General features: G+C 40.3%; 1 protein-coding gene across 2 annotated transcripts in view; it reads right to left on the reverse strand.

Moving 5' to 3' along the window:
- The window catches only part of LOC124267136 (protein dispatched homolog 1-like), a 41,128-nt gene that overhangs the window by 4,247 nt on the left and 9,477 nt on the right, over window positions 1–27,404 (reverse strand). The window contains exons 1-3 of one of the 2 annotated variants that reach the window (XM_046702014.1): window positions 18,034–18,170; window positions 6,236–6,359; window positions 1,092–1,365 (exon numbers count right to left, since the gene is read on the reverse strand). In XM_046702014.1, coding sequence (XP_046557970.1) covers window positions 1,092–1,365; window positions 6,236–6,359; window positions 18,034–18,044 — 409 coding nt within the window. In that variant the 5' untranslated portion in view covers window positions 18,045–18,170. Of the gene's footprint in view, window positions 1–1,091; window positions 1,366–6,235; window positions 6,360–18,033; window positions 18,171–27,404 lie in introns of those variants that run through there. The other variant, XM_046702015.1, reaches the window with a different exon arrangement.

Genomic DNA, 27,404 nt, shown 5'->3' on the forward strand with positions numbered 1-27,404 from the left:
GTATACAACTCAAACTCAAATTTAAAAAATACTTATTCTTTCATAATATACTATCTATAATCTGTCATACTTGGTGGACAAAAATAATGAAGCCCTTGTTTTACCCACAAAAATACATATTCCTTATATTGTCACCTTCATCACAGACTATGTTTAAGTGTCCAAAGAATAGCTACATTACCCTTATTTGCTATACAAAATAAGTAATATCCCAGTTAAATGTGGGGAAAAGTCCAACTTGACCAGGGCTATTGATATTTAGCAGTGTGTAGATATGAAGATTAAACATTAATCACATATAATCCTCGCGTTACTCATGTGTCTTTTACAAGACAAAAAGCTAATAATGATGGCCTGTCAGGTCCATCAACTAAATACAGAAGTATTGCAGATATAGCCCTTGTTTTTGCTGTCACATTCAGAGAGGGTTATAATCTGGGAGCAAACTAGTCAACCAGTGATCAAAGGCAACACAAATTATTGCTCATTTACTGTCCTTTATGGGGCAGTGGGGTAGCCTAGTGGTTAAAGCTTTCGTCATGCTGAAGACCGGGTTCGATTCCCCACATGGGTACAATGTGTAAAGCCAATTTCTGGTTCCCCACCATGGTATTGCTGGAATATTTCTAAAAGTGGCATAAAACAAAAATCACTCACTCACTCACTGTCCCTTATATCAAGAACATCATAAACTATTTTTCTGCCAAATCATTATGTTAACATTTTTTTTATTTCATATTATTACTTGATTACCAAGAATCGCAATCTATTAAATCGTGTTATCTAAATTATATGGGAATTCTTCAATGAGAATATATGTATCAAGCATTATTATGCATTGTGCAATTATTCGCCCAAACCTCAAGTCAGAGTTAAAGCAGTTGCTTCACTATTCCTACACTGTTTCATTTCTGGTGTCCCCCGCCGTGATGTTGCTGGAATATTGCTAAAAGCGGCGTAAAACCATACTCAGTCAGTCAGTCAGTCCTACACTGTTTATAATAATGAAAGTCAAAGTTGCAAATGGTTTGAATGAAACAACAAATATTAAAATAACAAGAGATCAAATCAACAACAATAGAAAGCCATACATGGAATTCCACAGAAGAACTTATCATGGCGCCGATCTTCAACATGAACCAATGCCTCAGTCACATTGTCCAATTCATCTCTTCCTGTCTGTTTGCCAAATTTTTTGCCTTTTCGATTCTTTTTCTTATTTTTCCTTTTCCGACTTCTTTCAAGAACCTGATCATTGGCATGGTAGTTGAATGGGGCAAGACTCGCCTTGCCGCCAATGTTGTCAATGAGGTTGTCATAGGCAACGGTTCTCTCACTGATCTCTGTCCCTCGGGGTTCAAATCCCTGCAAAAGGAATGGAACAGTTAGTTAATTTTCTAATGCATTCAGTTCATCTTATTCTGATGACAAATCACCTTGGTCTTAGTGGGACCCTCTAAGTAATGAAGAATCAGCAAAGGATGAAATCATCTTTCATAACTTTTGATACCAACCTATACATAACGAACCAGACACAATCAATCAAGTCAAAAAAGGAGTGAGTGTAGTTTTATCCCACTTTCAGGAAAAAGTCCCCAATATGGTAGTGGGGATACCAAGAAATGACATGACACACATGATGCAGGAGTTGCAATGTCATCTAAGTAACCACAACAAAAACGTAAACAGTTTTGTCCTTTAACTTGCCTTTATAAATTATCAACACCCTTTTTATGAACACTTATTCCCCAATGTTTTACCTGTTTCCATAACCATCAGACTTCCCTGCCACACCCTGAACAAAGGCAGAACCATCAGACTTCCCTGCCACCCTCTGAACAAAGGCAGAACCATTAGACTTCCCTGCCACCCTCTGAACAAAGGTGGAACCATCAGACTTCCCTGCCACCCTCTGAACAAAGGTGGAACCATCAGACTTCCCTGCCACCCTCTGAACAAAGGCGGAACCATCAGACTTCCCTGCCACCCTCTGAACAAAGGCAGAACCTCAGAACAAAGGCGGAACCAGACTTCCCTGCAGACTTCCCTGCTACCCTCTGAACAAAGGCAAAGGGAACCATCAGACTTCCCTGCCACCCCCTGAACAAAGGCGGAACCACCCTCTGAACAAAGGCGGAACCATCAGACTTCCCTGCCACCCTCTGCCACCTTCCCTGCCACCCTGAACAAAGGTGGAACCATCAGACTTCCCTGCCACCCTCTGAACAAAGGCGGAACCATCAGACTTCCCTGCCACCCTCTGAACAAAGGCTTCCCTGCCACCCTCTGGCAGAACCATCAGACTTCCCTGCCACCCTCTGAACAAAGGTGGAACCATCAGACTTCCCTGACGCCTTCTAAACCATCAGACTTCCCTGCCACCCTCTGAACAAAGGTGGAACCATCAGACTTCCCTGCCACCCTCTGAACAAAGGCGGAACCATCAGACTTCCCTGCCACCCTCTGAACAAAGGCGGAACCATCAGACTTCCCTGCCACCCTCTGAACAAAGGTGGAACCATCAGACTTCCCTGCCACCCTCTGAACAAAGGTGGAACCATCAGACTTCCCTGCCACCCTCTGAACAAAGGTGGAACCATCAGACTTCCCTGCCACCCTCTGAACAAAGGTGGAACCATCAGACTTCCCTGCCCTCTGAACCCTGCCACCCTCTGAACAAAGGCAGAACCATCAGACTTCCCTGCCACCCTCTGAACAAAGGTGGAACCATCAGACTTCCCTGCCACCCTCTGAACAAAGGCAGAACCATCAGACTTCCCTGCCACCCTCTGAACAAAGGCAGAACCATTCAGACTTCCCTGCTGCCACCCTCTGAACAAAGGGAACCATCAGACTTCCCTGCCACCCTCTGAACAAAGGCAGAACCATCAGACTTCCCTGCCACCCTCTGAACAAAGGTGGAACCATCAGACTTCCCTGCCACCCTCTGAACAAAGGTGGAACCATCAGACTTCCCTGCCACCCTCTGAACAAAGGCAGAACCATCAGACTTCCCTGCCACCCTCTGAACAAAGTGGAACCATCAGACTTCCCTGCCAACCCTCTGAACAAAGGTGGAACCATCAGACTTCCCTGCCACCTCTGAACAAAGGGTGGAACCATCAGACTTCCCTGCCACCCTCTGAACAAAGGTGGAACCATCAGACTTCCCTGCCACCCTCTGAACAAAGGCAGAACCATCAGACTTCCCTGCCACCCTCTGAACAAAGAACCATCAGATTCAGAACTTCCCCTGCCACCCTCTGAACAAAGGCAGAACCATCAGACTTCCTGCCACCCTCTGAACAAATCAGAACTCAGACCCTGCCACCCTCTGAACAAAGGCAGAACCATCAGACTTCCCTGCCACCCTCTGAACAAAGGTGGAACCATCAGACTTCCCTGCCACCCTCTGAACAAAGGCAGAACCATCAGACTTCCCTGCCACCCTCTGAACAAAGGTGGAACCATCAGACTTCCCTGCCACCCTCTGAACAAAGGTGGAACCATCAGACTTCCCTGCCACCCTCTGAACAAAGGTGGAACCATCAGAACCATCAGACTTCCTGAACACCCCCCTGCCACCCTCAAAGGAACCAAGGTGGAACCATCAGACTTCCCTGCCACCCTCTGAACAAAGGTGGAACCATCAGACTTCCCTGCCACCCTCTGAACAAAGGTGGAACCATCAGACTTCCCTGCCACCCTCTGAACAAAGGCAGAACCATCAGACTTCCCTGCCACCCTCTGAACAAAGGTGGAACCATCAGACTTCCCTGCCACCCTCTGAACAAAGGTGGAACCATCAGACTTCCCTGCTACCCTCTGAACAAAGGTGGAACCATCAGACTTCCCTGCCACCCTCTGAACAAAGGTGGAACCATCAGACTTCCCTGACGCCTTCTAAACCATCAGACTTCCCTGCCACCACAGAATTAGCATACTGAGGACAAATTCTAAGTCTAAAGCCCCTCAAGGATCAAGCACAGGAAAATCAAATATAGCATTGTTATTGAAAACAGCAAAATGATCCATCATTTATTTCAAAGAAACCAACACCAGTATTATGCTAATCAAATACTCAAACGTTTATCACGTTTATCTCACAGAAAACTATCACAGAAAAAAACATGTGGTTTCACATTCTAGAAGAGGGCAAAATGTCAAACCATTTGTGGTATTAACATGCTTAAGGGTTTCACATTACAAGTATAATTACAGAAAACTAATCAATTACATCATTCATCATTCCTTTCACCAAACAATTTAATTTTCAGCAAAAAGTTTGTGATTGCATAATACATTGCTTTTGGAAAACAAATACTCCACAGAATCATGAAGCATCGATTCAATACCAATAAAATGGGGAAAAATTAATTGGCACTGAAACGAGAAACTCAAAAACAAACCATCATTACGCATATTTGCATATCAGTTTCAGCTGCAATTAATCAAAAGTGTCCTAATCTGTAAAACAATACTATCAATACGGCCCTGTTCTTCCAGTAAAAATATAACCAAGTATGGTCTATTGGCCTTAAGTGCAACTGATAATATTTGTGTCCATCATTCATCACAATATGATTCATCATCATGTGATAGGTGCGCGGTGTAGGAGAGAAGTTCCCAAACACACTTAACTGATGTGGATGTCAATATTCCTGTTTGTCTGCCTGTGTAATGAACTTAAGTGGAGCTTGTTGTCAGGGTATATGTATACATTTCTATCAATAGATCAAATGACACCTCAAAATAAACCAACCGCTCCCAAAATAGTGTCTGGCCCCACCACTCACAATTGGCAAATAATCATTACTTATTTTTCTGTCTTTGAGGGACCAAAATAGCCGCATACAGGAATTTATGTCTCTCAAAATCCAATAATCAGAATGCAGATTCTTGAGGTTGTGTGGCAAGGCCTGGTTTGGACAGACACACCATGCAATTACCATCTAGAACTGCTGACTTGACTCAAAGAAAGATGCCATGCTTGGTGGAAGAGAAGTCATTGCAAGAATAAACTAGGTTCTTCAACTATTCAAATGTGATGACTTCAAAGCTACTTTAGTTTTAAAATGTGTGAATTTGTGTGAGTTTGTTTGATGATGCCACAGCAATATTCCAGCTATGTCACAGCAGCTTAAAATTGGTGACAATCAATTCTGGATGAGACAATCAGATTAGAATTGTTACGCCGAACAAACGCCGAAGGCCCGGGTTCGATTCCCCACATGGGTACAATTTGTGAAGCCCATTTCTGGTGTCTCCTGCCGTGATATTGCTGGAATATTGCTAAACACGGCGTAAAACCATACTCAGTCAGTTAGTCAGTCAACACTAGAGGTGTGACGATACAAATATTTTGACAATATGATACGTGTTGCGATATCTTGGAACGAGACAATTCAATTCTATGTATATCACGATATGCTATCTTTAGTCATTTTCTTTCAAAAATCATATTTTGATAACAAGTGACAGTGTAAATTTTGACATAACCGTATCGATATATTTATCGTCAGATAAAGTATCCCGATTATCAATACTACGATATATCGTCACAGCTCTAATCAACACACATGAACCAAGTCACTGAATCTGACCACTGATTCCTCTGGTTGCCTCTCATGTCCTGCAGAGTTGGGGAACTGACCTAAACTGGCCTGGAATATCCCATGGCACATGAATTTGAGGATGCTTTGAAACTTGCTTCAGTTATATCCAGGTATCAGATGGATAAGGAAGTACAGCCCAAAGTAGTGAAGACACAGACAGCTTCAACTTACGAGAAACCAACAAGACAGGGAACTGATTGATCAAAAATCAGAATTGGGTAAACATGAAATTTGAACCCACAACCAACGGATGCTTGGGGTGAATGAGAGACAGTGTCATTCTGATTTTAGCAGTATTCAGAAATATCTTGGCGAAGGACGTGAAAAATGGGCTTCATACATTGTGTGGGAATTGAATGTTCATCCATGATGAGAACACACTGTAATGACAAGGCTACCCTGCTGATTCTTTGGTAGCAAAGAACTTCACAAAGCTTCTTTCAGTAACAGCTCAGCCATTGTGGTAAAACAGTGAGTTTTAATATATATTTCTGTGAACATGGTATATATTGTTATGCACACAGTATATAATTCTGTGAACATTGTTCTTGAAGTTGTCACATGTGACAGTACCCATTTTCTTCTCAGTCATTCTAATCATGTCATAAGGTACTACATACCAGCAGTGGGTCGTTGAAGTCCAGTTTCTCGCCATTGATGATGGACACCACAAGACACGTTGCCACCACAACCAGGACTACCAGTAGAACGACATAGGGGTAGTGAGCCAGAATACGGGCATAGCTGCAAGAAAAACAGACAGGTTTAAGCATGGTCACACCAAACATGGACTTGTAATTCAACAGTAAGCAATTAAATCTGGTAACCTTGTGAAGAGTGAGTGAGTGAGTGAGTGAGTGAGCGGTCGGTCGGTCAGTCGGTGAGTGAGGGAGGGAGGGAGCGGGTGAGTGAGGGAGGGAGCGGGTGAGTGAGTGAGAGTGAGTAAATGAATGAGTGATTGAGTGGGTGGGTGGGTGCATGGGTGGATGGATGAGCGAGCAAGCGAATGAGTGAGTGGGAGAGAGTGAGTGAGTGACTCACTGACTGAATGACTCAGTGAGTGGGAGACACCAAATGGAGTTCACACATTGTACCCACATGGGGAATAAAACCTTAGTCTCAGTGTCTTGGTTTACTGTGAATAAATCAATTATTGCAATACGCTAGTGAGATCAATACCCTAGTGAGATCAATATGACCTGTCACATCAGTATTTGTATATTTCATACAGTGATCACAGGGAAACACATTGCATATTGAATATCTACTTCAAAGGAAAAGATTTTTAAATTTATTGCAAACATTCAACAGGTTAACATATTGATAAAAATTCCATAGTTAAATCTGAATTATATTAAAATGTTTAACAATACACGACATAATCAACAGTACACATTCAACAGTGTCTATGTTGTAACGAAACAATCATTCTAGTTTCAGAACAGGGACAGGACTAATTTCTAAAACATAATCAAGAGCTTTGAAAAAACAATGAAGGTTCTACACATCCAAATAAAACAGAATTGTTAGTATGGTGTATGCTAACAAAGATCAAAACAGATTTGTCTACACAGCAGGCTTATAGCTACAGAAGGCTGATAAACATTTGATTTATCTGATTGGTAACATACATGGCTTGTGATCATCACATCCAATTGCAAACTGAAGTTGACACCAGAGTGAGTGAGTTAGTTTAGTTTTTCGACGCTTTCAGCAATATTCCAGCAATATCACGGCAGGGGACACCAGAAATGGGCTTCACACATTGTACCCATATGGAGAATCGAACCCGGATCTTTCGCGTGACAAGCGAACACTTTAACCACTAGGCTACCCCACCGCCCCCGTTGACACCAGAACTATCAGTGATATGTGAGTGTGTTGGGTTCAAAGCTGCTGTGAACAGTAATCCAGCGATATGGTTGTCAGCTTCCTGTGGAAGGAAACCAAGACTGACTGACTGACTGAGTTTGGTTTTACGCCGCTTTTAGCAATATTCCAGCAACATCACGGCGGGGGACACCAAAAATGGGCTTAACACATTGTGCCCATGTGGGGAATCGAACCCGGGTCTTCGGCGTGACGAGCCAACGCTTTAACCACTAGGCTACCCCACCGCCCCAGGAAACCAAGAAGTGATGTCTCAGATGTTTATCACTTTGGTTGGTTGGTTGGTTAAAACCGCACTCAGCAAGATTCCAGCTATATGGGGGCAGTCTGTAAATAATCGAGCCTGGACCAGACAATCCAATGATCAACAGCATGAGCATCAATCTACGCAACTGGGATACTATGACATGTGTCAACCAAGTCAGCAAGCCTGACCACCCAATCCTGTTAGTCGCCTCTTAGGACATGCATAGGTTACTGAAGACCAATTCTAACCACAGGCATGGGCATCGTGCTGACAAACCAACCTTATCAGGGCAAACCAGGATTTGAAACTACACTGATAGGTTTCCAGCACATAGGTTTCCAGCATGCCCATGACATGCAACTTTGCACAGCTATGGTCAAATGTATTTCTTGTTTTCCAGAACAGCACACACTTCTTCATTTGTCTGTATCTTTGTTAAACAAAGTCAAAATTTCCAGAAACTCAACCTCAAGCAACCCATATAACACACCTCCTTGTCAGATCTATGGCTTTTCAAGGCATGTATGTGAAACATTTGAACACTTTGATAATATATAACTGGAACTATCACATGTCTTTGAAGAGAATAGATGATTGCTTGTATCTCTTGCTGAAACTCCTATATATTAATCTACACAATTGAGTCAGTCACATATATACTGCACTTCAGTTTCCATGATTGACCCCAGCACCATCTGTCAGGACAAGTAATATTAGCATAATTCACTGTTTTCACAAGAAACAAACTGTCAAATTACAGGCCTAAATCGGTCAACTATCTCAAACAGATTCATGAATATCTACTAAAACATGGAACATCAAACTACACAATCATGCTTTCATCTCTGAAATGCCATCAACATGTTTTATAGAGTGCCAAATACTACTGGGCCCATCCATGGCCCTTGACTGAATCTCTTTTCTTTTGATTTTGATGGTTTCACTTTTGGGTCCTGTCTGTCAAGGGCCACTACTCCAACACTACAACATATTGACCAAGTACAAGAGGCTTGTAATTACTTTAAAAGCAAACCAAACATTCTTTGGCAAAGTGGGCAACATTTAACATTTTCCAATTTTTGTTCCTTTGACAGTTTCAATTAAAACCTCAGGCCCTACTTGGAACATTCATTATAATGCTTTGAGAAATTTTGTTAACATTTTTCTTGAAATTGAATTTCAGTCAAAGTTTTGAGTACTTGAAATCCTTTCAAGAAAAATTATGTGCTACATGCTTTTCCTTTTCAGTGACAAATTCTGAGTGCTGATGTACTGGCTTGACGAGCATCAAAACATGTAATCCTTCCTTTGTGCAAAGGTTTCTTATTCTAAAATTGGTAAGACAACATATTAATGGGGATTCCATGTTACAAAACATCACAGACAACCCTCACTGGCCATAAGAGGCGACACAATGAATCAGTGGTGAGGCTGATTGAGCGTCATCATACACAGACTGTGGACATATTATCTGTCGCTGGTTCTGTCTGGTCAAGATTTGATGTGTTTTACAGACTGCCATCATGAATGGCATTAAACTGGCATCTCATTCACATAATTATCTGTCCTTATTGGGATATGTGAAGGGGTTGGGATGGGATATGGTGAAGGTGAGGGGTTGGGATATGTGAAGGGGGGATGATGGGGTATGGTGAAGGGAGGGGTTGGGATATGTGAAGGGGTTGGGATGGGGTATGGTGAAGGGAGGGTTGGATATGTGAAGGGGGTTGGGATGGGATATGGTGAAGGGAGGGTTGGGATATGTGAAGGGTGGGATATATGGGATGGATATGTGAAGGGGTGGGAATGGGATATGGTGAAAGGGGGTTGGGATATGGTGAAAGGGGTTGGGATATGGTGAAGGGTTGGGATATGGTGAAGGGATTGGGATATGGGTGAAAGGGATTGGGATATGGTGAAAGGGGGTTGGGATATGGTGAAAGGGTTGGGATATGGTGAAGGGGATTGGGATATGGTGGGATATGGGATATGGTGGAGGGGTTGGGATATGGTGAAAGGGTTGGGATATGGTGAAAGGGTTTGGATATGGTGAAGGGGGTTGGGATATGGTGAAAGGGGTTGGGATATGGTGAAAGGGATGGGATATGGTGGAGGGGGTTGGGATATGGTGAAAGGGTTGGGATATGGTGAAAGGGTTGGGATATGGTGAAGGGGGTTGATGGTGGGATATGGGATATGGTGAAAGGGGTTGGATGGGATATGGTGAAGGGGGTGATGGTGATGTGGGTGTGTGATAGGGGCCTGAACAGCCCAGCTAGCTATGCTGCTGCAGATTGTCGTGAACAGTTCAATCCACTGGTCCTCCAAGACAGAGATGATAGCTGGTTTCAAATTCACATAAAGTTCCTGGATTTCCCCAAAGCTGTAACTGCCTACAACATGCAACACTTCCTGCCAAACTAAGTACACATACTGTAAAGTAACCAAAATACTGTTCCAAGCTGCATTAAACCCAACCCAATCATACCCATACAGACTCGGAAGTTCTTCTCTCGGTTGACTTCCAGACTTGCCTTTGATGTTGATATTTGCACAGCCCACTGAACAGCACATTGCCCTCACCTGTGTTGTACATCTCCTAGCTAAATACCAACAACTGACAAAGTCTCACCCAGGACCTTCATTATTCTCTAGTCCCTGAGGTAGCAGACATAGTGGCCAATTTGTAGTTCAGTTCATCTTTCAGGGAGTTGACACTCAAAGACTTTATCTTTAGTAATCTTATGATTCATGAAGTCATTAAAGGTATCTGGATATGGAGTGAGTGAGTTTAATTTTACACAGCTTTTAGCAATATTCCAGCAATATCACGGTGAAGGACACCAGAAATGGGCTTCACACATTGTACCCATGTGGGGAATCGAACCCGGGTAATTGGTGTGACGAGCGAACACTTTAACCCTTAGGCTACCCCACCGCCCCATTTGGATATGGAAACATTCATACAGAGATGGTAAGGGGAGATAACTTTCAGTAAGGTGTACATGTAAAGTGACACAGGTGTGAGATAATTACACTTACATAGATAGGTAGGTATTTGCTGAACATCCATGGGATTATATGCAAACTGTTACCAGCATATCCTGGTATGACAAAGGGGCATAACTCAACCCAGACCCTCTAAATACCTAACACCTAAAAACTGTACCACATTGAAAATTTCCTTGCCAACCATGCTCATACCTCATAAAAATACTGTTTACAGGAGGTTAGAAATTCAGATAAGTGACTGACAGCGTTCATTGGAGAAGTGGTTTCACACCACTTTTAGCAATATTCCATAAGCATAAAACATCAACCATACCTACACAGGGCTCCAGATAGGTACCTTATCGGCGTATGTATGGATGAAAAATATACACGATACGGTAGGAAATAATTTAGAAAACATAGAAGATACGTACCACAGCAAATGGTGTATGGCCTTAGAATCATTTACAGACGTATTTATCTGAAAAACTATTGCTTTATTGTTTATTGACCTGTTTACACAAGAGTAGTAATGTTGTGGTGCACACATGATACGGAACACAAGATTACTGGTACTCCATTAAATTCCATTACTTATACGCCATTAAATTCCATTCAGTACTCTAAATGTACTCTTATGGTTTTCCAGTACTCCTGTATTGAAAAATTATCTGGAGCCCTGATACATGTCTGACAATTTTCTGACAAATGTATTAACTGTTTCTGTAAAACTAACATTTGACATTATTTTTGGCTCTCTCTTCTTGACCTTATTTTGGTTTGGGCTTTTGCATAATGCCACCAGGGATAATGTTTTAAATTAAAGGAACGACTTGTGACAATGTTTCTGACAAGATTCCCAATGTCACATAAGCCCACTGTGGGACTGATAATGGCTGTATATATAATAAACATTAGAGATGGGGGTAAGCAATACTATGTAGATTCACCCGTCTTAATAAAGGATATTCTAGATGGAAAAGTGCTTCACTTCAATTTACTATCATTGAAACTGAATTTGTTTCGGAAATGCAAGTTCGGAAGGCAGGACAGAACAGATGAATTTCTACACTCTGCTGATATGGGGCACATATAATGAACTAAAATAACTAAAAACTGGCTAAATCCCCTTTTAGTCTTAACTGTTTTGTATGGTAGAGTGGGTGATTGGAAACCTGGCATTTACACTACATACCCTGGATGGCCAAAATGATTATTTTATATGTCAGTAGACAATGGTTTTCCATGAAGAGCTACAAGATTGCTGCTTCAGCACTAAGCAATAATCAGCCACTCAGAGGGTCAAGAAGGTAAGTTTTCATAAAAATGACATCTGCACTGCTTAAAATCATTGTACAGAACATCACATATACCCTCATGCACCTAATAGCATTGGTGAAGGCTACACATGTTAATAAGTTCCAGAGCACTACATTCGATTATGAAATGTGTGAAAGCACAATATTACCAAATTAAATTGACTGAACTATTTTTCACATAAGGTTCATTGTGACACTAGTCTTGACATATAATATTTCCCAGCAAACAACTGTGACCTGAAAATTGTGTGAATCCTGCAAGCCATTTCCTGACATCTGTGTACAAATATTTCAATATACATAATAAGAACATCTGCTATGTGAGGAAATGGGTGTCTTATGTCGCACTGTGGCAAAGGCCAAACATGGAATATCTACTACGCAGTCAATGTCATCAGGCCATGAGGACATTTTTCTTGAAAACTCATTATATTTTGAAAAGTATCATTTAAAAATATATGTTTTTTCTTTGAAAAGTAGGATTTAATAATATATTTTCTTAATAAAGGTGGCTTTCCTCCATTACATACATGTTTACAAGTATATTAAGAGAGACCAGGATCTGCAGCTCATCTGATTTATTTGCAGAATTTGCAACAATGTATTTTGAAAGGTCATTACAAATGGGTAACCAAGAACACACAAGAATAACTAAATTGTGGAAATTAATATTAAACAGAACTTCCTTTTCTAATTCTGGTCATGAGGTATTTCAGATGATGAAATCAGATAAGGTTACAAAATGGCTAGTTATGATTCCTAAAGCTTCCAAATTTGGTTCAAAATAAACTCAAGAAACACTTATGTGGAATGTTGTGGAGTCCTAATCACGTGAAAATAGTGCCATTTTGTGTCTAACTACACCTTTATATATCTGTATATATTATATGTCTGTAAATAAGCAAGTCTGGACCAGACAATCCATTGATCAACAGCATGAGCATCGATCTATGGAACTGGGATCCGAAGACACGTGTCAACCAAGTCAGCGAGCCTGACCACCCGATCCCGTTAGTCTCCTCTTGTGACAAACATGGGTAACTGAAGGCCGATTCTAATCTTCACAGGTTTGTGATGTTGTGCTGAGGCCCCCCAAAAATATATGTCCGTTTCCTATTACATGCTTTTTAAAAATAGGGTAGGTGGGTAGGTGGGTCGGTTTTCTCTTATTTTTAATACTTTTTTTTTTTAGTAGCACCACATGGGCATCTGAGAATGTCTTCAAGGATACCTGATATCATGTTGTCACAATGTCTTGTGATGAAATATTGATAGATTTCTATATCAAATTATTATTTATGTTATTTATTTGCAGGTTTTGTCAGTGAGAGCCCATTATGCCAATTCAATGCAATCCACTTTAGTCCAACGTACACTGAAAAACATGAAAATATCATACTCGATTTGGATGAAAATGAGTTGAAATGCACTCCAGTCATGATTTTGACTTGGTTAAAAATAGATTTAGGGTGGGGGTGGTGGTTAGGATAGGGTCGGTCGGGTTACCGGAAATGGACATATTTTTGTTTTTGGCCTGATGTATACCATACTAATGTGCAAGGTTATGTCCAGATTGTAATTTAGACAGTACTTTATCTTTAAGCTCACTATCATTGGTCTGTACATGTATCTGTATTCATGTTAAAATAGAACATATGTGTTTTTGTATTCATGTTAAAATAGAACATTTGTGTTTTTGTATTCATGTTAAAATAGAACATTTGTGTTTTTGTACTCATGTTAAATTAGAACATTTGTGTTTTTGTATTCATGTAAAAATAGAACTTCAATGCAAGGGACTACCTGGTCCTGATTATCTGACATTGGCGTCAAAGGCAAAATAACAGTAATCTCAGAGATGTAACAATAAGAACGATGGGCATCAGTCACGACCCCAGCTCTCCAGGAAATGGGTAAGCATGTCCTGCCCCACCACTAGCACCCACCATTCATTCAGTTGTGAGGAATTAAACAATGGTCTTTGACATGCAAAGCCATTTGTTACCACCAAGCTCATGTTTACCCCAAGTTACCATGGTAACGTAAAATCACCATTCCTGCTATTTTGAATGAAAATATGAATTAGTGTTATGAAAAAGATCCAATATCAAAGGCATCACTCCATGGCTGTATATAGACAGCAACACACCCACACTAATGTCACATCTGTCAGTCGAAATATGAAATTGAAATCCCTGTGGAGCAAGGCTTTGTGTGCACATGCCACATACCTGTCACACATTCACACCACACAGACAACTCCCTGTATCAACTGGTGGAGTCATGTATAACAGATGGAATCCTAGGGACGACAAGAACAGCAATCTCACTATAAAGGATTACAGATAGTCTGTCTCACAGTCCCTGAACCACATCATTTTCTCTACTGCCTAGCCTTCCCTGCAATGCTGAAGCACTAAATGAAATAAGTCTAGATTCCCTCAGGTTCTGAATTTCCCATCTGACTGGGTTTCCTTTTTAATTTATATGGGTTTATTTGTTACTATCAAAATCATATATATTCAGAGACTAAGCGTTAGTCTACAGATTACTTTACACTTGTAAACACTGAGGGCATCAAGATATTATCTTCACAATTCATGATACTACATACCGTGATACAAATACCATATCAAGCATACATATTTCTAGGTGCAATATGAAAATATCAACATTAATGAGAAAATACTATTTTCTGCCTTTTTTAATTTGTCTCCTATTTAATTAACTAAATATTCGATTGAACAATTGTTTTCTTCAATATTGTCCATATGTTACATCTATGACCTATCTGGATGTGGTCATGAACTAGCATTGACAAGACACAATACATCTATCGATAGTAAGGTAACCATGCTAGATGTGAGTCAGGGTGAAGGTTTTCATGCCACTTTATTCCCAGTCCCAACCACATGTCAACAAAGGGAGATAAGTAGGCTTGACACAGTGTACCCAATGACTGGTATCAAGTCCAGGTCTTTGGTGAGATGAGGCTTCATGCTTCCTAGATTCAGGCATGATGATGTCATATGAAAATTCTGTTATAAACACAGACGAAGATGATGTCATTCATTTAATATGACCTCACTTGAACATTGGCTTGGAATTAACAAAATTAATCCAATACAGACAGTTTGCCCTTATATTTCATTCCCAGTAGTTTATTTCCTATATCCAAAATTAATCCTAGTTCTCATCATGTTTATTGAGATCACAAAGATCATCCCTACTCCAACCACCCTTGCTGAAGAGCAGCTCACATCACTCAGTCACAGCATCTACACACCGTTTCAAGGTCACTACATTCTTGCATGAAGGTCAGAACACTCCAGTTTCTGTGTGAAGACTGTCTGACACGATCAACATCACTGAGAAAGACCACTGATCAGTCTGCCAGAATTCAAGTGAGGATATTTCAATGTTTGATGACAAATTACATCAGTAAGTCCGCTCAGACATGAGTATCCTGCTCACCCATTATCGTTATGAACACAACAGGATATGGTCCCCCTTCCCTTACCACAATAAACAGTCCCGGACATGAAGCCAATCCCGTCTTGCTTTCTTGTTGTGAGTTTCCTACCCTTTGTCCTACAAGCCTGGCATGTATACATATATAGCATGTCGTCAGCCAATCCTAGCCAATTATATAGTACTCAGACAAGGGGAACTATTATGTCATCAACAATTTACTGTATCACCCTGGAGGAAATTACAAGGCTGTACACTCACACACCTTGTTGCGCTCAACCTTAACTGAAACATGACAGTTCAACCTGTTATGCACTCTGCCATGTAAACACAAGCTACTGTACTGGCCATAGTTAGTGCCCTGCCACACTAAGTACTCTGACTAACTTCTAGACCTATCTGTAAAGTATTGTCACATGAAAATAAAGTAATGTGCAAAGGATCTTTTTAGTTACTGCAATGCAGAAGGGAATATAATTGCTAAAAATCTTGTGGAAAGGTTTTACTTTTATCAACGCTTCACTAAGTCTGTTCATTACGATAAAAACTGATGAAATTGATCTCTAAAAACATACAATACTTATACATAGTATAATTATAGATACTGTAAGTTAGGTACTGCAGCAAACAGTGTTGTTATATATGTTAGTAGTAGTTTATTTCCAAAAGAAATATAGGCCATAGGCCCAGGTTACACATCGGAGATTACAGAGTGAGAAAGTTTGTTATAATGAAGACAACTGTTATACATCTGCAGCTGTAGGGGATGTTATACATCTGCAGCTGAAGGGGATGTTATACATCTGCAGCTGAAGGGGATGTTATACATCTGCAGCTGAAGGGGATGTTATACATCTGCAGCTGTAGGGGATGTTATACATCTGCAGCTGAAGGGGATGTTATACATCTGCAGCTGAAGGGGATGTTATACATCTGCAGCTGTAGGGGATGTTATACATCTGCAGATGAAGGGGATGTTATACATCTGCAGATGAAGGGGATGTTATACATCTACATCTGCATCAGGTGTAGTGGTTGAAGTGTTCGCTTCTTTAGCCAAAAATCCAGAGTTATATTCTCCTCATGGGTACAGTGTGATATTGCTGGAATATTGCTGGTGATAATATACACCTGCAGCATATGGTGATGCTATACATATGCATCAAAAGGTGCTGTTAAAATCTGCAACAGAAGATGCTATGGAGCTGTATCAGATGGTGATGTTATACACCTGCAGTAGAAAGTGATGCTATAAACCTGGAGCAGTAAGTGATGTTATACATCTGCTGCAGATGGTGATGTTATACACCTGCAGCAGATAGTGATGCTATACATCTGCAGCAGATGGTGTTGTCATACATCTACAGCAGTTGGTGTTGTTATACACCTGCAGCAGATGGTGGTTATACGCCTGCAGCAGATGGTGTTGTTATACACCTGCAGCAGATGGTGGTTATACGCCTGCAGCAGATGGTGTTGTTATACACCTGCAGCAGATGGTGATGTTATACACCTGCAGCAGATGGTGATGTTATACACCTGCAGCAGATGGTGGTTATACGCCTGCAGCAGATGGTGATGTTATACACCTGCAGCAGATGGTGATGTTATACGCCTGCAGCAGATGGTGATGTTATACACCTGCAGCAGATGGTGATGTTATACGCCTGCTGCAGACTGTGATGTTCTACATCTGCTGCAGATGGTGACGCTATTCAGCATCAGCTCATGGTAATATTACCCACCTGCCACAGATGTTATATATATATATGATGAAGATAACATACATCTAGTGTTTAATACCACATAGATGTGATATTATACATGGAATGCCAGTTATTTCCTCCTGACTGCAGCACAGGAAGAGGTTGATCAAGGGAGGTAATGACTACCAGCATCCAAGGCCTAATTATGTCTCCACTAACTGCTCTACTGCCAATCTCGGACACTTCGTTAAGTAGGCTCGCTCATTAGACCAAAAATCATGTCCGCTGCGGTAAGAGCTGTGCTCCAATAACCAACCTATATCATTCTCCAATTATATGCACATTACTTCGCAGCATTTGTTTATCATGTTTACGTAGGCATGTAATAAATGGCAGGATGGCACTATTTCTGCCAGAGTACCATGAAGGGTTGATCAGCATCCCAGATGTCGCTGATTACCTCCTGGGGTTCAGCGTTTCACAGAACAGCTTGCCAAAACATTCAGTCACTTGTCAAATTACAGCACAAACGGGAATTGGCAGGGCACAATGGCTGACCCAACTATGTAGACAGCTGTGATATATTTGATATTCCTGACAAAGTACATCACACCTAGTCAGTCTAAGGGGACATTAGTTCATTTACTAGTCAACAGAGAATATATGAAAAATAGATGTTTTAAACCATTTTTATTGGTTCAATTTCTTGCATTTTTAAGACACCCACCATTACATGACCAAACTAAATAAAGCTATAGATATGATAAAGCCATAACTACAACAGTCTGTCTCACCTGAGCTGCATTATTTTCCCTTCTGCCCAGTCTGTTCTGCAATGCTCAAGCTATAAATGAAACAAGTGTAGATTTCGTCAGCTTCAGATTCTGAATCTCCATTGTCACTGGGTTTCTTTTAAATGGAATTACTTCTTTCTATTAAAGTCATATTTATTCAGAAGTTAAGTGTTGGCATAACTACAAATGCTACCAGATAGCCCCATTTTTCGTTCTGCTTCAGCAACTACCAAAGAAAGAACATAATGGTGACAAAGATAGCAAAGGACCTATCATCGTCTGAGTCATAAGGCAGCTAATTAATTCCATTGTATACTTAGTGTGAGTCAGTTTGTATCACATGGGAAGATATGATCAAGCTCCTCGCATCTTTTCAACCAATGGTAATAACAACATCCATTCATCGGTCATATAGTGCATCAAAATTACCAATAGATGGTGTTGATAAATGGGTAGTATCACGGTTGGAGACCTACACACTTTCAGACTAGAAAAACGATGGACCTTGTTTTGGAAATACAGTAAAATACTGTTATAACAAGCTAAAAGGGACCATTAATTTTAGTCCATTATAGCCATAAATCGTTACACACATTTCAACTTAAACATACCGGTACAGCAAGTGGCAAGACCAAAATAGTTTGTTATGTCGGTCAGTTTGAATGTTGATTATAAACGTAGTTTACTGCATTATTTAAGGTCCATGAAACATGCTGGTCCATTAGACAATGCCAGTAAACATTCATCAGGGCCAGTGTTTATATACTGAAAGCCATTAAAAACGCAATTGGTATTTGTTGTCCTGAAACTTACAAAAGTTCTATTGAAGATTTTTTCCTGCGATACAGAGGATGTAGGGATAAAAGGCTGTTATTCTGGCCCATTTCGAGTTCGAGTCCCGGAGCATTCCTCTCACATGAACTTTGATACTTAAAACTGAACCTTTGACATTTCTCGTAAACACAACAACATTCATGAAACACGTTGTGCACATGCATTACCTGCACCCAGGCCCTGTAAAAGCACAAGGAATTGTGGAACTCAATCACTTTGAGAAAATGCCACACTTGACACAAGATGAAAGGAATCAGGTTATCGGTATGGTCAGCCAAGGTGCTTCAGATGTGATGATTGCCAGGCACTTTAATGTGCATCCATCCACTGTAAGTCGACTCAGACAACGATTTCGGGCTACCGGAAGTGTTGCTGATCGTCAGCGACCTGGTGCACCACCTGTGATAACAGCTCGACCAAACCGCAATATCCGAGTTTCACACTTGCAAAATGGGTTCCAAACAGCTGATGATTAGGCAAGGAGGACAATTGGGACAAGTCGACGTCATTTCAGTGCCCAAAAGGTGCCAGGATGCCCTGCTGCCTTCAACATCCGGTGTCGTCACCCGTACTGTGGTCTAACCTTATTGCATCGACACAGACTTGCCAGACAGCGATGGGCAGCAAATGGGGCCAATGTTGGCAACAGGACATGGCCAGATGTCATTTTTTCAGTTGAATCCAGGTTTAACTTATCCTTTGCAGATGGACGTCAATAGATTTATCGACGTAAAGGAGAAAGACTTGCGCCAAACTGTGTCCTTGAACATGATCGTTTTGGAGGGGCTGGTGTCATGATCAGACCACAGACCATCAGAGGCTGCAGACCATCCAACAGCTGTTCCTGATAAATGTGTGTCTTTCAATGCCCTGAAGACTGCAAGCATGTCTTGCAGCGCATGGTGGATACACACGATATTGACTGCAAGTGACCCCTCCTTTGTGTGATGTCGTTGTTGCGTCACTGATGTTGTTGTTGACTGGACATTTTCAGATGAAATTATTCACAGATGTTCACTTAAAACATATCTGCCAGTTAGGTTTATATATGTTGAAATTAATGTGAGTAAAGAAAGTATGAATGTCAAATTGCATTTTTAATGGCTTTCAGTATATAATTAGGTGTTTGTCTGGGCAAATCTTTGACCGGGTAATATCCTGCAGAACTCTAGAGGCTAGGATTTTTGTTAGTTTTTCAAATCGTGTAAAAACATTTGAACACAGTACAGTTTTCAGGACATCTTGGATGGCCGGCCGGCAAGCCCAAGCAAAACTAATTTATTTTTTTTGTTCCCAGGCCCCCTTTCCCCTCCTGCCAATGATAAAGCAAACAAAATGTCAGTTTTCTGATTTAGTTAACATACTGAAGTTGGTTGGTTTGTTGTTTAAAGCCGCACTCAGCAATATTCCATCTATATGGTTGCAGTCTGTAAATAATTGTGTTTAGACAAGACAATCCCATGATCAACAGCATGGAAATGCCGAAATGGAAACTTCGAAAAGCAACTGTATTGTGAAAATATCTTTGAACTTACATGCCAAAGACAAAGATAACTTGACATAAAGAATCTAGAGTATGTAGGTTTATAATCAATACATATCCAAACTACAATAGTGTATCACAATGTATCGCACAGTTATGCAGCACATTAGAGAGAAAGCTTATTGTGTGACACCTTTCTTGTCCTCCCACTAAGAAGTGCTGTGAGAAACTTCTTTCTGTGAGTTGAGGGAGTTGGGTTACCACCCTTTATATTCCTGTTACATTATGGCTGGCAGCTTACTATTGTAGGAAACACATGCAGTAATGCAGGCTATTTACCACTGTGGTGAAACACAGGAGCATGGGTACAGAGCTGACAAACCTAGCAGTCAGATCAGAATGAGCCCACTATCATAGACTCCTGGCCCCTCCAAGGGACACAATTCTGCACTGCCATCTGCAGCACGTCAGACGACCGAGCCAAATGAGACTTTTAGAATGAGTGGGTTTATGCCAACTTTAGGCCAGACCAATTTTATTTCTTGTTATTACGGATTTTTGTCCTCAGAAAACCTAAAGGGAGGAGAGAAAAATAAATAAATAAAAATAAATAAATGCTAAAGTATTTTACTTTTGGCAATTTATGAAGTGCATATGGGGCAAAACACATTCTGAAAAAAACCAACACTTTTTGTGTATTTTTCACCAATAAAACCCCTAAAACATTAGGATTTTACTTTTTGAGCTGGGAAAATTAACTATTATTTTTTTTCTTATTCTTGATAAAATATGACTGGCGGATCTGTAAAACAAGAAATAAAATTGGTCTGGCCTTAGCAATATTCCAGCAGTATCACAGTAGGAGACACCAAAAATGGGCTTCACACATTGTACCCATGTTGGGAATCAAACCAGACCTTCAGCCTGATGAGCACCCCACCGCCCCACTTTCTATAGAAATTTTAATAAGCTCATTGCTGTGCATGATACAAGAAAAGTGCTGTTTAATGGCTGCCATCAATTATCATAGTTAGCAATGGTTTAGACAAGGTGGGGAAGCAAAATTGCAGACACATTTGATAACATCAAAAACTAAGGACACTGAAATAGTTTGTATGCATAGAAAAGCATGTACATGTTTAAGCAGTCATATATTCTAACATTCATATAGTACCCAAATTTTGAGGGCAGTCCTTTTTTAAAAAACATGATCCTGTTTGTTTTGCAACTAGTGAACCTGACAGTCTACATTTTTCACCAAACTGAATGACTACTGCTGATCAGATACTTCAACGCGACCCATCACGTTTAAGATCAAACAGTACAAAGAAATAACATCCATCTTCCCTCAACAATACACTCATATCCATAAATAAATGTAAATAAATACCCTCAGACTAAAACTAGGTTAAAAGCTTTAAGACAGTTTTACACAGCACACGAAGCTGATGGAGATTGGTCTGTTCCTTGAATTAGAGGGTTTCTGGAGTGTGTTGCCCATGCATCAGTAAGTGTGAGTCAACAATGAGGAAATGCCAGCGCCATGCTCGTGTCAAATCTCCGCACAGACAACTCGCTAACAGTCTTATTTTATGTGCCTGCTCTGTTAGCCTCCGATTTATTGTCCGATAAGTTTACAGCAAGTATGACTTGGCTTGGTAAAGACATCGTCCGATGTGTGACTAAACTTTCTGTAAGAAGATTTGTAAAATGTCTCAACGTCAGTTCATCTGTGTTATTGGTTTGGGAGCGTACTGATGTACAAACATGATCGAAGAAACATAATTATGTCAGTGTCACTTGATGGATTGGTTGTAATGTGTCTGTTGAACAATTTTTATCTAACAAACATTCTCTTGATCTTTCACATACTTGGCTTCGAGAAATACACACTGGATCAGTCTAAAACTGCTGGGACATAGTCACGACCAATGTGGTGTAATTGGCTTGTGGAGAATATGAAATATCTGTTTCCATGTATTGTTTACCATTAACAGAATTAAAGGAAAGGCATTTCTGGTGAGAATGTGTCAAAAAGAGAAACTGTCTTAAATATTTTTAGTTGTCTACACTGAAAATTTGTCACGCATGACTGGTGAGTTTGGATGGGAGGGTAAGGTTTGTAGCTCTGTTCTGTACTGAAAACCTCACTCACTCCATGTCATGGTATATTTACATAGAACCAATACTGCTGAAACTACATCATCATCATCATCATCATCATCATTAACTCCCTGTGACAGTTACCGCCAGTTCCTCATATCTCTCAATACAAATTCAATAAGTTGGGTATTTTCCACTTTGGCTTATCTATGTTGGCCTTTCAGTGATTTAATTTTGGCTTATCTATGTTTACCTTTAAGTGGTTGATTTTGGCTTATCTATGTTGGCCTTTAAGTGGCTGATTTTGGCTTATCTATGTTGGCCTTTAAGTTGTTTAATTTTGGCTTATCTATGGTAGCCTTTTCAGAGATATAATTTTCGCTTATCTAAGTTGGCCTTTCAGTGTGTGAAACACATAAATTTTTAATGAAACACATAAAACATTATACATAGATGTAATATTTCAGGTAGCATTGGTGATGTCCTAACAAAACCCTAGCTGGAATACAGACAAATTGTCCTCTTGGTCTAAACACTCAAAATATATAAAACGAACAAAACAAACAAAAATTATCAAAATGTTGAGATCTGATTGGGTCATGATTGGTTCATGTGACATTGAATAATACTACATACCCAATCTGATACAGAGATAAATTTCTGAGTTATACCCTGGCCCAAAGAAAACAGGTTGCACATGGATTTCTGTCATGACAATAAAGAGCTTACACCCCACTGGGAATGTTGTTTGTTACATGACATCTCACTCAAAGAGCCATTTTTTATCAGTTTCATTTTTTTTATTTCATTTACAAAGAAAAATTGAAATATATTGGTCAGAAAATTTGTTGTGGCAGTATCTCTTGAGGTATACATGCTTCTACTCATTAGGCATGACTCGTTCGGTTTAATCCCATGAGCCAAAGGGAGGAAGCATAACACAACATCAACCCCTTAGGATAAACCTGCATCTTGCACTGTTGTTGGTCACAACAACAAAAATTCTGTTGTAACTCATAGTTTCTGTCTTGAAGCAGGAAAAACTGCTAAGAACCCCTCACTCATGCATTGGACACTGTTGCCTCAAGGCTTAAGGACAGTCATTATATACTACACTATGCTTACAGCTTACATTTGAGCATCATCTTACACTGTCTGCAGTATCATTATGTCAGGTTTGTTGCAACCAGTGTTTGCCTTTTTCACAATGATATTCCCTAAATAGGTAATAAATATTCTAATGATTTGTGCATCAGAACCCCACTTCCTGGCTCAGTACGTGGGCGTAAGTCACTGTCGACCTACAGCGCGACATGTGGATGATAATCGGGACAAAACCTGAATGGATCTATATTTACATGCATACATATATAAACATACTCTATTCTTGTCAGTTTGTGAGCACTCTTCCTGAATGGCAGGAGAAAGACACTGTGTACCTACCTTACAGCATAAATTATGTTCCAGATAATATATAAAGGTTACATAATGTTCAAGGAATAAGTTTTCTACTCTAACCAGTTTAAAGGCACAATGTCACACATTTTCGACAATATTTTGGCCTATATTATACATATTGGGATATATGCACTCACTTTAGCAATTGATGCAATAAAAGACTTGTTAACAATTACGACTTGCCTGAAATCGCTAATTGAAACTTTGAGGTGAACAGCTTCCAAACAGAGAACACTTGCCATATATGGAATGTAAACAATTGTTCCGTACATCAAAAACTGTCCCACACAGTGTTGTCAGTGTTTGAAGGACTGGTTTCAATCACAAGTTGCTTAATAGGAATTTGTAAAGAGCGCTCCAAGGGACATAGCTCTATGGGGTTCGCTTGAAATAATGTTCTGCTGGTAGAGGGCATCAGAGTTGATTTAATGCAACATTGCATTAATTCATTCAAACTTTTTAATTTAATATTGTAATCTAAATACATAATTTGAGGGGAATAAATTATATGGTTGCTTCCCTGAGGGCTGATAGTTTGTATTACACTCTCTCAAAAAAGAAACGCAACCCCTATCTAAATATCTGACATCATTTCTAGAATAAAGATGGTGAATGTAAATTAGAATTTTCTTCAAAATACTGTTAATATGTTCCCATCTGATCAGTATAAGCTCCCAAACGGAACCATTTTCACACATGATGACCTTTGTATCCGTGTTATTTGAGAAAGTGCGAAATTGTCATGTACAAAATGCTAAAAGCCTGTTGCACGTGCAAATCGTTGAAAACACAGTTCATGTAGAGGGTTTTAAAAGCACGGCAGTAGTTTGTAATTTTTCTCTCATAATTTGCTCTGCAAATCAATTTCGAAAATGCCCCGTTTGAGTACAGCAAATCGAAATATTGCCATTGGTCGCATTGAGGCCGGGAAAGCTTTGGAACAGTTGCCCGTCATCTAAACGTACACAAAACAACAATCTCCGCGACTTTGGAATCGTTACACACAGTTCCATGCAATTGAAGATCGTCCCAGGAGCGGTAGACCTAGGATCACCACACCGGCTCAGGATCGGCTTTATTCGACTCAGTCACCTACATAATCGGCATGCCACACCCACCATCACTGCAACACAGGTGCCAGGTTTGAGGAGAGTATCGCCCAAACCATCAGGAACCGTTTACATGAGGCAAATTTCGTGCAAGAAGACCAGTTGTTGGGCCCGTCTTGAAGCGCCAACATCGACGCCAAGCGCCTCAGGTGGTGTACTAACGTAAGGAGATGGACCCTAAGAAACTGGAGAAGAGTCTGGTTTAGTCACAAGTCTCGCTTTTCTTCTTCAACGGCGTGACGGTAGACAAGCGTGTCTATAGACGAGCAAATGAGCGTTTTGCACCGAACTGCGTTCGACAGGTCGACAGATTTGGAGGAGGAAGCATCATGGTATGGGGAGCCATGTCTTACAACCAACGGTCAGACTTGGTCATCATTCGTGTGGCAATTTGACGGCACAACGGTACATTGATGGCGTCTTACAGCCACATCTTCTGCCGATAATCGACCAACAGAGGGAGTTGTTTCAACATGACAATGCCCGCCCCTCATTCAGCTCGTGCAACAGTGGCATTCCTACAGAATTCAAACGTCAACGTGATGCCGTGGCCCTCCAGATCGCCAGACATCAATCCTATTGAACATCTGTGGGACCAGCTGGATCGTCGTGTTCGTGCACGCACACCACAACCGCTACACGTTGGTTGAACTGGCGCCAGCACTCCAGGAAGAGTGGAGAGCAATCCCCAGGAAAACATCCGCCGCCTGATTCGTTCTGTTCCGAGGAGGTGCACTGCTGTGATTAGAGCTCGTGGCTCTACAACGCAGATACTGAAGACAACGTATTTAGAGAAATACATTATTTAGTTTAAGAGAAGTGTGATGTGAAATAGTGCCTTAAAGAATAATTTGTAAAAACATACAGACAAGGGAAAAGATTTATTGTTATGTACATTTGGACACAATCAAAAGCTAATAAATGCTGCTCTCTTGTTTGTTTCACATTTAAGTCGTATTTATGTTTTTCTGTCTCATTTTCAGAGCTGTTTGCAGTAAATATCAGTAAATACATGTTTGTTTTATCAACAGGTATCCCTGTTAAACTAAATTGAAAAATATCTATCTTAACTTAAATCTGATACATTGTGACAGTTGTTACTTGGCATCCTGGAATTTTGATCCAGGAAGTGTATAAAACATTGGTGTTTTGCCGTGCACTTCCAGCTTAACATGCCAACTAATATATTAGCAATGCTTTGTCTCAATACTTTCCAGCAGATATGTCACAATATCTTTAGCGTAACATTTTACATTGAGCATTTACTGTTCAAATTTTTCTTTATCAAAGGGCTGGACCTGCATTTTATTCAGACAACAACAACAACATGTTGTTTACCAGTAGTGAGGCCTATGCTCAGTTCTCCTGTACTGTTCGTACGTTTAGGAAACAACTTCTTGTTTTATTGCATTGAGCGACATTGCACAGAGCAACATTATCACTTTACGCTTAAAGGCACAATGTCACACATTTTTGATAATATTTTGGGGGCATATGCACTCACTTTAGCTTCCTCTTGATGCAATAAAAGACTTATTATCCCTTATGACTTGCCTGAAATCGAAAATTGAAACTTCGAGGTAAACAGCTTCCGAACAGAGAACACTTGCCATATATGAAATGTAAATAATTGCTCCGCACATCGAAAACTGTCGCACGCGGTGCTGTCAGTGTTTGCTAAACTGACTCCTACGTTGCGCGTAGATTATTCGTAAAGAACATTCCTAGGGACATAACTCTGTGGGGTTCACTTGAAATAATATTCAACCGGTAGAGGGCGCGATAGTCAATTTAATGCAACGTTGCACTAATTCATTCGAACTATTTAATATAACATTGTAATCTAAATTGGTAAATTGTTTTGGGAATAAAGTATATGGTAGCTTCCCTGAGGGCCGATAGTTAGTATTACTGAGAGAAATGCATTATGTTTTTTAAGAGAAGTGTTGTGTGACATTGTGCCTTTAACGGTGTAAGGATCTCCACTAAAACATCCCTCTACACAATAAACAAGAAGTTGTTATCCATAAAGTTGTATGCTTCATTATTGACTCGTCAACTTCTTGAATGCCAATCAAACAATCTTTGTACTTTTGGTTTGAGATTTTTTCAAGGAGACATAAGACATAATACATAACATAACTAAACGATAACCTGCATTGAACACCATGTATTCTTGTTGCTCAGATCAGTCAGGGAGATACTAAGATACTATTTGCCCACAGCATCTCTGTCTCCTAGCTCAGAAACTCTGCTGGAAGTTATAAACTGGAGACTGTTCCCAAAAAAATCACAGTAATTTTTAAATGATTTTCTTTACTTATAAGCAGCAGATGCAGTTGAAAATTAACATACCCTTTTTACCGAGTTTCATCGAAATCAGT

Source organism: Haliotis rubra, unplaced genomic scaffold (genome assembly GCF_003918875.1).
Source record: "Haliotis rubra isolate DU_JTF1 unplaced genomic scaffold, ASM391887v1 Scf13, whole genome shotgun sequence".
Classification (NCBI taxonomy): Eukaryota; Metazoa; Mollusca; class Gastropoda; order Lepetellida; family Haliotidae; genus Haliotis; species Haliotis rubra.